Source organism: Desmodus rotundus, chromosome 4, assembly GCF_022682495.2.
Source record: "Desmodus rotundus isolate HL8 chromosome 4, HLdesRot8A.1, whole genome shotgun sequence".
Classification (NCBI taxonomy): Eukaryota; Metazoa; Chordata; class Mammalia; order Chiroptera; family Phyllostomidae; genus Desmodus; species Desmodus rotundus.
The window spans coordinates 125,212,813-125,225,066 of NC_071390.1; the positions used below are offsets into that span (position 1 = coordinate 125,212,813).

General features: G+C 37.8%; 1 protein-coding gene across 2 annotated transcripts in view; it reads right to left on the bottom strand.

Annotated features, from left to right (window-relative positions):
• LOC112320711 (transmembrane protease serine 11A) overlaps positions 1-12,254 on the bottom strand; it is a 48,246-nt gene that overhangs the window by 11,867 nt on the left and 24,125 nt on the right. The window contains exons 5-7 of one of the 2 annotated variants that reach the window (XM_045185669.3): positions 10,676-10,836; positions 4,208-4,246; positions 3,013-3,184 (exon numbers count right to left, since the gene is read on the bottom strand). In XM_045185669.3, coding sequence (XP_045041604.2) covers positions 3,013-3,184; positions 4,208-4,246; positions 10,676-10,836 — 372 coding nt within the window. The remainder of the gene's footprint in view (positions 1-3,012; positions 3,185-4,207; positions 4,247-10,675; positions 10,837-12,254) is intronic. The other variant, XM_045185677.3, reaches the window with a different exon arrangement.

The following is a 12,254-nucleotide window of genomic DNA, read 5'->3' on the forward strand; positions in this document are numbered from 1 at the left end:
CCCATCCCTGTTGGTTCCATGTACATTTTCCTTTATTTCTCTTAGCATAGCCTTCATTTTTTCATCTAATTTGAGACCAAATTCAACCAATTCTGTGAGCTTCCTGATCACCAGTGTTTTGAACTGTGCATCTGATAGGTTGGCTATCTCTTCATTGCTTAGTTGTATTTTTTCTGGAGCTCTGATCTGTTCTTTCATTTGGGCCTTTTTTTTTTTTTTTTTTGGCTTGGTGTTCCTATTACATAAAGGGGAGGAGCCTTAGGTATTCACAAGGGTGGGGCAACCCTCTTTGCTAAACTGTGTCATTGTATGTGGGGAGGGGTCCAATAGGGAGCAATGGTACTTGCTCCACTCTCCGCCAGTTTTCAGTCACTCCCTCTGCTACCCACAATCAAATTGGGCCCCTCTAGTGCTGATTCCCAAGTGGGGGGGCTTGTGCATGCTCTAGGCCCCTGTGGATCTCCCCAGAGAACTGTCCTGTGAGGCTGGGAGTTTATCCTGCTGCCACAACCCCCACAGGTGTTTTCAATCAGATTTTGGGGCTTTATTTCCCAGTGGTGGAACTCTGGGAATTCCAGTCACCTAGCCCACCAGCAGCTGCCTGCCCACCCTGCTCCACAATCCACCTCCTCGCTGGGTCCGCCAGCCCCTGCCTTGCCGTGAGTGCTCTCAGCCCAGGCTTCCCTTCTCCTCCCCTCCTACCAGTCTCGATGAATGTTTCTTCTTTAACTCCTTGGTTGTGGGACTTCCATACAGTTCAATTTTCTGTCAGTTCTGGTTGTTTTTTGTTTTTAAATTGTTGTCCACCTTTTGTTGTGTGAGGAGGCACAGTGTGTCTACCTGTGCCTCTATCTTGGCTGGATGTCTTCTCTACATTTCTTTTAATGTAATCTAAATCACAACGTAGTTTTCTGAATAGCCTACTTACAGTAGTCTATCTTCCAACAAAAATTCCTGAGCAATTTCCACATGTTAATGCGTGCATCTGCTCTCTGTACTGATGTGCTTGGATTTTTACAATCCAAGTTAGAGCCTTACATATATACCTACTAAATTTCATCATTTAATTCTTGCTTATTACTCTAACATAAAATCCTTTGAAATTCACTTTTTCAAACCCACACATTTGTTTTTCCTTTCTAGTGTATGTTATCAGCTACTTTGTTGGGGATTACTTCCACATCACCTGCCAAGCCTAGAAAATATACTGTTTTGGATAGGCTGCAGGGTTGAGGTCTTTGCTGAGCCATAAAAAAATATCCTCAGTCTTTCTACAGCAATTCTTAACCATCATCATTTGATAAGAGTTGTTTTGTTACTGAGCTACCTATTACCCTTACATTCAACTTATATTATTTAATTTTTCCAGAAGCCTTTTTACTTTACTTTGTCATTATGATATAAATTATACTACCTATCTTAAGAAGTATGTTTAGTTCTTGGAAGCATATTTTAAGGGACACTGACAAAATCAAGAACATTCAGTGTAGGACACAGGCAAGTTGATGCTGTGAAATAAAGTAGAGATGATTATTTTCACATATGCTTTGGATATTCCCACTGATTTTATAATATTTGGCCTAAAAAAGAGAAATGAAGGAATAGCTGTCCTATGGATGAAAGGACAAATATCAATGGATAGAAGTTATTAGAGTGTAGATTTGGTCGTCGGTGTAATAAAGACCTTTGCAAAAGCAGAGCCATCTACCACAAAATTGGCTAACTTTGGAGCAGTATGCTCTCCATCACTTTGAGATATTCAGTCCTAAACTAGGTACCTGCATAAAGGATTTCTGTGCTTTCTAACAGACTGGCCTATTGAGTTCTCATGTCTTTTGAAGTTCAAGGATCCAAGTCTCTAAAAAGATTTAGACTCATAGGAAGGCAGAATTTACTATAGTATCAAAAGTCATGGTTTTAGGGCTCCAGAAGAACATGAGTCCATCATTTTTAATACACTATGATTTAATAACTTGTCCAAGATCACAGAGATCAGATATAGCTTTCCTGCTGTCTGGGACAATGTTTTGTTCCCTAAGTCCTCCTGCTACCTGCTTTACAGAGAGACCAGAAACCCCTGTTATCTCCATGATATTTGGTACTGGAGAAAGGTCATAAAGTGAACCTACTTAGAAAGAAATCTAAAATTTTAAATGTAAGAGTAATAAAAAAAGTGGTTATTTTTTGAAAAATAAAACAAAAATTATGAAGAAAATCATTTTATCTCATATTTAGAGAATGTATATTGTAACCACATTCAGAATGTGTAAAGCATTGTCAACTGTTCACCTGAAACAATTATATGGTAGCAGAAATGCGGTCTTTCCTTCCAGTTTGCCTTTTGCAGCACCATGGTCCAGAGGCGCTTGGTTATATGAAGGCCTCATTGGGTGGCCTGTGGGCGTCTTAATCCTTAGTTACTCAGAGGGATCTTTTTCGAAGTATCTGTTCTTATCATGTTGGTAATTTTCTCATTTTGGTTGTGAACTGCTATAATTCCATCAGTTCTTCATATCAGTGCTATAAAATTTGATTTTAATCATTTCCCTATTATCACAGTTACCAACATTCTACATCTATTGAAGATTTCAATTTCACTTTGTAATTAATTTGATTATTTGTGATCAGCAAGAGTTTGGCCCAAGCGTCTGGCAGAAACAGACACTAGTATCAAGTGGAGAGGATTGTTTGAGAAAATATTTATTATACATGTTAATAGTAAATACTTTGTGCTAGGATGACTTTTGCTTCTTTACACAATTTCTTTAAAACTCTGTAAACACTAGAATAATGACGGCTACACCTGCCCCCTCCAACTTTCCAAATAAGTATGCAAGTGTAACATTATTTTAGAAAAGAACCTGAAAGGACTTTCTCATTTTACTTCAGTAATATTTGGAAGTATTACTTATTAGTCAGAACATAATAAAACTCAGAGGTTGGGTTTTTTTCTTTTTCTTTTTTTTTTTCTTTTTAGCAGTAGTGAGGTCTAAGTTAAGGGCTGTAACTTACTTCTTAAAGCAGTGTGCTGCAGTGACCAGCCATGTGTTACTAATCAAAGTGGCCCCACACTGATGTACGTTATCACGCTGAAGGGAAGCTTGCCAAGGCCAGGCAGCCTTGGCTGCAATGTCTCCGGACATTATCCTGTTGACAACTAATGGAACAGCTCGTTTACCACAGCCTGAAAGAAATGAGATTATTAAGTTATAGAAATGTCTCTATAATTTTTTGTACAAAGAACCTAATAGAGTATTGCAGTGTAAGATTTGCATCTATTGTTATCTAAATGTGTTCAGTAATAGCTATCCTCTGTATCCTGCTGTGACAGTGTGGATATTCTCTGTCGTAGCATTCATCATAAGATTTTAAGATTTCCTGATTTACTTATGTCTTCCCCTACCTTCAAATTGTTAATTTTAGAAGCAGGATCATGTCATTCCCAATGGTATTTACTTTCTGGAACTTGGTAGATATTAAAATGGTATTTGTTGAATGAATGCATGAATGAATGAATGAAAACGTATAGTGTGGTGTGTTTGCAAGACACATAGGTGAAATCATAAACACCTTTGCTCAAATTCATCATCACTTTTATAAAATCTCTCAAAATTTTGACCACGATGACATAAAGTAAGAAAGTGGAGCTGCTGCTCACCATGAAGGTGAGATACACTAAATAAATTTTATAGTCCAGTCACAGATAGAGATCTATCTCCCCACTTGTCATGTTCTCATTATTTTATTTCTCAGCAGAAAGTACATTTTAATAGCATTTTAAAAATTTAGAAATGTAAGTCCATTTATTCCAAACCAGAAATATATGTAACTTATTCAAATTGCTTCAAAATTTCAACCATGTAAAATATTTTTCTTTTTTACTTTATTTTTATTGTTTACACTGATACAGATGTCCTCATCGCCTTCCCCCTTTGCCCACCCCCACTCAACCCCTGCAACCCCCTTCCCTCTGGCCATCACCACACCATTGCCTGTGTATATGGGTTATGCAGATATTAAACTATATTTTTAGACATGAGAAAAGATCTGTCTCAGAGTTAGAAAAAAATATTTCCATATCATCCAATTTTTATTATCTCCCAAAGAAAAGTTGGACATGGATGGGAAATAATGAGGTAATATTTGAAGATATTATCCTTTCTGATATAGAAAATTGAACTTGTTTTTATAAGCTAGCTAGACTTACATGCTTGGACAGTTAACTTCCCTGTTGATGAGCTCATTGCTGAAAAACAAAATAGAACAAAGAATAATAATTTGATATCCTCTTGATTGGCCTTCATAATCTGAATTATCAGAGAATATTGACCATATATAGATTCTAGACAGTTGAAAATACTCATCTGTCAGGAGAATGGTTATCTGATACAACAGGATATGGGTATAATTTTTGTAGAGACATATAAGCAACCTCCAATTAGGTGTCTAATACCTCAAGCAGTGGGTGATTAAGGCACAAGTAGTGGATAATTAAAATTCACAAATAGTTTTTAAACAGTGGTTTTCTAATGGTGCAGGATAAAGCCTCTTAGGATTTTGCCTCAGAAGACAGAGAAAGTGGGGAAAGAGGGAACAAGTAGATGGAGTTTTGAGGCTCAAACCCAGACTTAATCAGAACAGGTCTGCTTTAACCTCTTCTATTTAAGAGTTCACATAAGCCTTTCTTTGATGAAAACGTTTAGGAATTAAAATAAAACTTTAAAAACTCTGACAAAAACTGTGTTTAAAACAGAATTCCTAAATTATCAAAATGCTTTTTTTCTGAAGAATGAACTTTTGTGTTTTCTTATCCAAAATCTGCTGAATATATTGGCAAAGGTCAATTATTGGGTATAAACTAAGATTAAATTCTGTTAATTTCCAACAAAGTTAGGAATCTGATAAAGAAAATATGAACACTTAAATTTAAGTTGGGAGACTTCCAGTAAAGATGGTGGCATAGGTAAACATGGCTTGCCTTCTCGCACAACCAAATCAAAATTACAAATAAATTATAGAACAACCATCACTCAGAACAATCAGAAATCGAGTTGAATGGAAGTCTTGACAACTGTGGAATTAAAGAAACTACATACATCCAGATTGACAGGGGGGGACAGAGATGTGGAACAAGTGGTCCCACATCCATGTGTGGTAGATAGAAATACAGGAGGGCTATCTCAGGAGTAAGGAGTCCCAGCCTGACATCAGGCCACCCTGCCCAGGGTGCCAGTGCCAGAAAGATAAGTTCCTATACTCCTGGCTTCAAAAAGCAACTGGTACTCAGCCAGTAGAAGAAATTTCTGGAGTCTCAAGCAGTTCCTCTTAAAAAACCAACATACAGATTTACTCAGACTCACTCCCTCTGAGCACCAGCACCAGAAAGGTAGCTTGAAAGGCACCAGTGGCACATAGGGAGGAACTGAAGTTTCTGACATCAAAGCAAGAGCTGGGGACAGCTTGCTCCCAGATAGAAAGGTGGACAGAGGCCATTGTCCATTTTCTGAACTCTCCCCCCTGCAGAGCCACAGAGCCAGCAGTCTGGTGCCATATCACAGTCTCCATCAACCTGGCTAACACTGTTTGACCCACCCTGGAGATCCCCTGAGACTCCATCCCACCCAACTTGTGTGTACACCCAACTTATGGGTCCACCCAAGCAACTTTTCATATGAATTGCTCATGCTTCACAACTTCCTAAATCCTCTAAAACAAGCAGCAGTCAGCCTCAGTGAGTCCCTAGCTAGCTCAGTGGGTACCTCTTGCTAAGTGGGGCCAGGCTATGTATTAGCAGAAGCCAGCCTAGATTCACAACTTGGCTTTGCCTGGGAATCTCCAAGCACAGCACAATGGAGCCATCTCAGATTGCTTTATAACTCAGGCAGGGTGGCCCTGGGCAGAACACAGGTGGTGGCTGGTGTTGGCCTGCACATTAGGGCCTATGTACCCAATGGACAGCTATAGACCACATTGGAGAACCATCATACTGCATCTTCACAGCTGATCCTCCACAGAGGGCAGGAGGTTGGTAGTCAGTGGTCACAGCCAGCCCTTGCAAGTAAGTGGCTTGGGTAATTCCCTCCCTTTGACCTGCAGTAGCAATCAAGTCTCAACTACAAAGGAGGGTGTACACAGCCCACACAAAGGGTGCACCTTGATTACCCAGCTTGGGTGACATGGGAGTCTGTGCCACTGGATCCTATAGGACACCAACTACATTAGACTATGCTACCAAGACAGGGCATCATAGAAGCTCTACCTAATACATAGAAACAAACAAAAGGAGGCTGCCAAAATGATCAGACAAAGAACTGTGGCCCAAATGAAAGAACAGATCAAAACTCCAGAAAAAAATACCTAAACAAAATGGAGATTAGTAATCTATCAGATGCAGGGTTCAAAACACTGGCTATGAGGATGCTCAAGGAACTTAGTGAGGACCTCACCAGCATAAAAAAAGATCCAGCCAGAAATGAAGGATACACTAATTGAGATAAAGAATGATTTACAAGGATACAACAGTAGAGTGGATGAAGCTGAAAATCAAATCAATGGTTTGAAATATAAGGAAGCAAAAAACAACCTATCAGAACAACAAGAAGAAAAAAGAACCCCCCAAAATGAGGATAGTGTGAACAGCCTGTGGGACAACTTCAGACATTCCAACATTCGTATCACAGGGGTGCCAGAAGGAGAAAAGAAAGAGAAAGAAATTAGAAATCTATTTGAAAAAATAATGAAAGAAAACTTCCTTAATTTGGTGAAGGAAATAGACATGCAACTCCAGGAAGCACAGAGAGCCCCAAACAAGATGAATGCAAAGAGGCCCACTCTAAAACACATCATAACTAAAATGCCAAAGATTAAAGCTAAAGAGAGAATCTTTTTTTTTAAGTTTCTCCTAGATTTTTTTTTAAAGATTTTATTTATTTATTTTTAGAGAGAGGGGAAGGGAGGGGGAAAGAAGGAAGGAAAGATCAATGTGTGGTTGCCTCTCTTGTGGCCCTCACTGGGGACCTGGCCTGCAACCCAGGTATGTGCCCTGACTGGGAATCGAACTAGTGACCCTTTGGTTCACAGCCCATGCTCAATCCACTGAGCTACACCAGCCAGGGCTAAAGAGAGAATCTTAAAAGCAGCAAGAGAAAAGCAATTCATTACCTACAGGGGAGTTCCCATAAGACTGTCAGCTAATTTCTCAGAAGGAACTTTGCAGGCTAAAAGGGATTGGCAAGAAATATTCAAAGTTGTGAAGTGCAGGGACCTACAGCCTAGATTGCTCTGCCCAGCAAAGATATCATTTAGAATAGAAGGGCTCATTCTAAAAAAAAAAAATGTGAAGAGCTTTCTAGACAAGGAAAAAGTAAAGGAGTTAAATGTCACCAAACCATTATTATATGAAATTTTAAAGAGACTTATTTAAGGAAAAAGAAGAAGATCTAAACTATGAAAAATAACGTGGTAATAAATACATATCTGTCAACAATTGAATCTAAAAAACAAGCTAAGCATACAAAAAGAACAGAGACAGAGTCATGGATACAGTCAGAGTTTTGATGGTTGCCATATGGGAAGGAGATGTGGGGGAATGGGTGAAGAGGTGAGGGGATTAAGGAGTACAAATAAGTAGTTACAGAATATCCATGGGGATATAAAGTACAATATAGGAAATGGAGTAGCCAAAGAACTTATACATATGACCTGTGGACATGAACAATGGTGTGGGGATTGCCTGTGGGAGTGAGGGGTTCTATGTGTAGGGGAGCAGCAGGGGAAATTGGGACAACTGTAATAACATAATCAATAGGATAAAATTTTAAAAAGGAAAAAAGCTTAAGTTGGTAGAAGATTGCCAAAAACTGTGATAATTTTCAAGATAAAATTGCTTACTGAGCAGAATGAAGATAAACTGGTTTACAAATTTCTACCAGTGGCATGTTTCTTACAGTCATGTTCTCTGCATCTAACCTCTCATTGTGTAAAATAAGAATGTTCTTTTTCTACTTACCTTCTACCAATCCCATTTGTGAAACTAATGATGATAAACTCTGCAAAGTAGGGGTTTTGAAAATATTGACTTCAAAGATACCTTCAAAGGCATGTCCAAATCATTCAATGGTAAAGAATCAATTTCTCAAGACAGATTCTCAATGCTTACTCTATGGAAAGTATTCAATTTTCTGTCAAATGTAGTTTTTAGGAAATTTCTTGTTTCACTTTTTTAAAAAAACTAATTTAATATTTTCAATATTAGTAGTGAACTAGAATGGAAAATAGTATAATGTTAGATTCTTCAATTAAAGCTTTTTCAGCTTAGTTTGAGCAAGATGCAAATATCCTCTTTCCAGGAATGATATCAGGTTAAGTGTAATGGTTATAAGTGTAACTGGGTTCTTAAGGAGTTAAAGTTTTAGGGAGAATAACCACACCTGGAGGCAAACTACCTATACACAAGAAACTAGTTATTGAAGGTTTCTAATTTTAATCAATCTTTTGACTTTTCACATCTAGAAGTGCAAAGAAACATAACACCCTAGTCTTGAAAGTAACTCTCTAACACGTTTCTGACTTGGGGGAAATGCAGTTAGTATTAAGGGCTATACGTGCTAGTGGGGCCTGATGAGAACTGGAGCACCCACCCTGCGTGTAGTCAGTGAGCTGCCCTTCCACAGCCATGGCCATGTTTGCAATGCAGATGTTGATTTTGGCTTTGCTTTGACACATTGCATCTCATGAAGGACCCACACCACACAGTTATTTGTCAGAACAAAACACATATTTGACCAAATCTCGGGCAGCAGTTTTCTGTTCACTGGGAGTCCCCAAAATTGTGTTCCTAGAGAGCAATGGTTTTACCTATAAGAACTGTCTTGAGGTTTCTTACTGAGCTTTCCACTAACAGGCCTTTCTAGGTGCTAGTAAACACTACTATTTTTATATTTAGAAATTTGGAAACCTTCAAGGCTCTAGCTTTTTCTATGCTACCAGTCAATCACTCACATTAATGCTTTCAGATTTCCAAAGCATATGCACTATTTACTAGTTTTCTAAGAGGTAATAGCCTATATGTTCCACATTATAGATATTTTTCTATATCCTCATGGTATTTCTATGATTTCAGGAAAAGTAAACATTATCACTGCAATTTTATAGATAAGAATATGGAGAAAATGGAGGCCCAATTACTTGGGTGGTCCTGCAGTGACTCAGTGGAATTGGAATTAGAATTAGTCAGGTAATTTTTAAATCAGGTTCTCCATCAGCACCTCCTGTCCTTTAATCTACTACAGTCATTAAAATAAACTGCAGCTCACAAACTCAGCCTGTAAGAAACAAAAAGGCCAGACAGTCCAGGTCCATTCCATGCCTTATTTCAGGTTTCAGATAGTCAGGCTTTTAAATTCCTGGCAAATTAACTGGTTATTGGAAATTAAATAGAAAATACCATGTAACTTATCAGGATTGCCACTATTTCATAACCTTGATTCATTTATTTTCCCACTTAACAAAGAAGGTGGATTAAGCCCTAGACAGGTTCTTCCCTCTTGGGTTGGGAGGGGTCCCCAGGTTTATTCCCTGAGTGGCTGACTCTTTGCCGCATCAGCAAGCTCCTGCCCATCCCATTCACTCAGATTTTCACTTCCTGGTGAGGTTCCTCTTCAAGAGTCAGCCAGACCCTTACAAGGGCAGGGCATCCTGTTTCACATGTGGTATTAGTCACTCTGACTCTGTTCTGTGACTCCAAGTATGGTGTCCATATGAATTTGTAGGGGAAATCTGCACTCGTCTGCCAGAAGTAGATGCTTGTGGAAGCAGCTTAACGTGCAAGGGCAAACAGGTTTCTGTCTGACTGGACTCCTCGGAGTTTTTTACTGTGCTAATATAGGAATGCATTCCCAAGAGGTGAACGTTAAGATAGAATTTCTAAAATGTATTTGGCCACAGAGCCTTTTAAATGGAGCTTCTCAATAAGTGAGAGACATAGATTTAAATCTTATCTCTTTTTAATAATTAGAGTCTTTAAATTTCTTAGCCATTCTTTCACAGCTATAAAAGTGAATTTGCCTCCTTCGTAGGAATTTAGAAATTAGATGTTGCATGTAAAGGGCATAGGAAGGGCCTTGATAAAGGCGGATTCTCTCTTTTTTAGAGAAGTGATAATGGTATCATGGTCATAATAATTTTTTTAGGTTAGTGATTTTTACTTATTTATAAAATGGCTTTAGTGGCTCCAAAATTAATTTACCATTTCTCCAAATGCTCATAGGAAGAAAGAAAACAAAAACTTTATAATTTCACTATATATAAAATTATTCATATTTTTAAAAGGCAAAACATGAGTTTATATTTTAGGAAGGTGTCACCCAGAAAAGCAGTTGTTGCTAAATGCTTAGATTTTCACTTAGTCATGAAGGTAGTGGCTGGGTCAGATTAACTCTCTGTTAAGGATAGAAGCACCCGTCAATTACTACAGGAAAAACCACCTGACAACTAACCTCAGACATGCTTTCATTAGAGAATAGTAAAACCTTGAAATTTTACTTTTTTAACTTGAATTTTTTTAATCTATATTCTAGCTATTATTTGGTATAGAAATGTGGCATGTAAGTTAAAGATTAGTCATAAAGTGAACTTAATAGAGAATCTCACGTCACATCGAAAGGTACCTACTTACCATTAACTTGGACTGATAAGGCATTTATTGACAAGGCTCTTGTGTTCCTTATCTTCTGGTTTAAGATGCTGTGGATTTTCTTTTTCCTTACTGCCCTTTGCTCAGCGGAGGGGAACTGGAATACCATAATGATATCTGCTTTCACACCATCTTCCTCCGGGCTGTGAGACACAAGAGAAAGACCGTTATTTCAGGAATACAGCTGATATCATCTGACACTGTGTCCTGTTTTTTCTTTCCCTGAATTATGCCTCAACTGCTGAAAACGTCAAGTGCGAATCCTCTCCCACTGACACTGTTTCACCTGTGACTCTCTGACCCAAGGCCATTTCATATGTTCTCTCTTCAAGTTTTCATTACGTTTTGAGTGCATTTTGCCCATTAATTTGAAGGCTTGTTATAGCAGTTAAGTAAGACTCAGGCATCAAAAATTATCATTCAGATCAGAAACTCTGAGGATTGGAAGAAACTTTAGTGATCTCTTTGGTCAGTATATCTGATACCAGAATTATCTCTACAGCTTCTAGGACAAGTGGCCCTCTAACCCCAGCTTAGTAATTAAAATAATGGAAAGTTTACTTCCCTAACTTATTTTTCTGTGGTCAGCTCTGATTTTAAGAGAGTTCAATCTGAGTTGAAATATATCTCCTTATATCATCCATTCATTAAACTTAAGTCTACCAGGTAAGACATATATAAAACATCAATCCCTTTCCACACAAAATATTTGAAGATAGTGATATTTTGGTCCCCAAGTCTTTTCCAGATTAAACATATCCAATTTTTTGAACTTTTTAAAAAATGTAAATAGGTTCAATTCCATCCACCTGTGGGACTGAATTTTCATATACTCTTAAAATAGGAAAACGAAACAGTTAAATGTCTTTGAAAAATTAAAATGTGTGCTTTGATCTGCCGTGTCTCCTATTTTTATTTTTACACTCATAAGATTCAAGCTCTAAAAAATATGAATGGCCTACTTTCTGGAATCCTTTGACTACAAAAAGGAACTCATTTCAATTCTGAGGCATTTTTATGTATTGTGGTCTATTTAGGCTCAGGAATATGTGGATATAAATAATCAGAATTTTATGTCAAATTGACAAACATATGACCAAGTCATTTTCTCCATTTTATCCCAGGGAAGACTTTGTTTACAAGGTGGCATTTCTCTGGACTCACACAAAAATTCATTGATGATGGCTACAAATTCAAAGGAGTTCGTAAGATTATGACAATGTTGTTAGAATATTATGGCAAATCAGAATTTGAAAATAGAATGCATGGCATGTAGACAGTTTCAGCAAATATGTGCTTTTTATCTCCTAAGTGATGTAAAATTCATATTATAAAATTTTTCTGGAGATCACTAGTTACTCAGTAAAGGTAGAAGGAACTTGGAATAAGTCTGTTAATAGGCATTATTCTGTTGGTGAGAAAAGTGGTTACTTCCTTCAAATACATCTGTCTGGATACACTCATTTTCTTTAAGAAGATGACTCACACAGGCCCGTAGGTTTGCACCTATAACGTATATGTTTTGCTATGTGCTTTCCAAATAACAAAATTGAAACCTCTG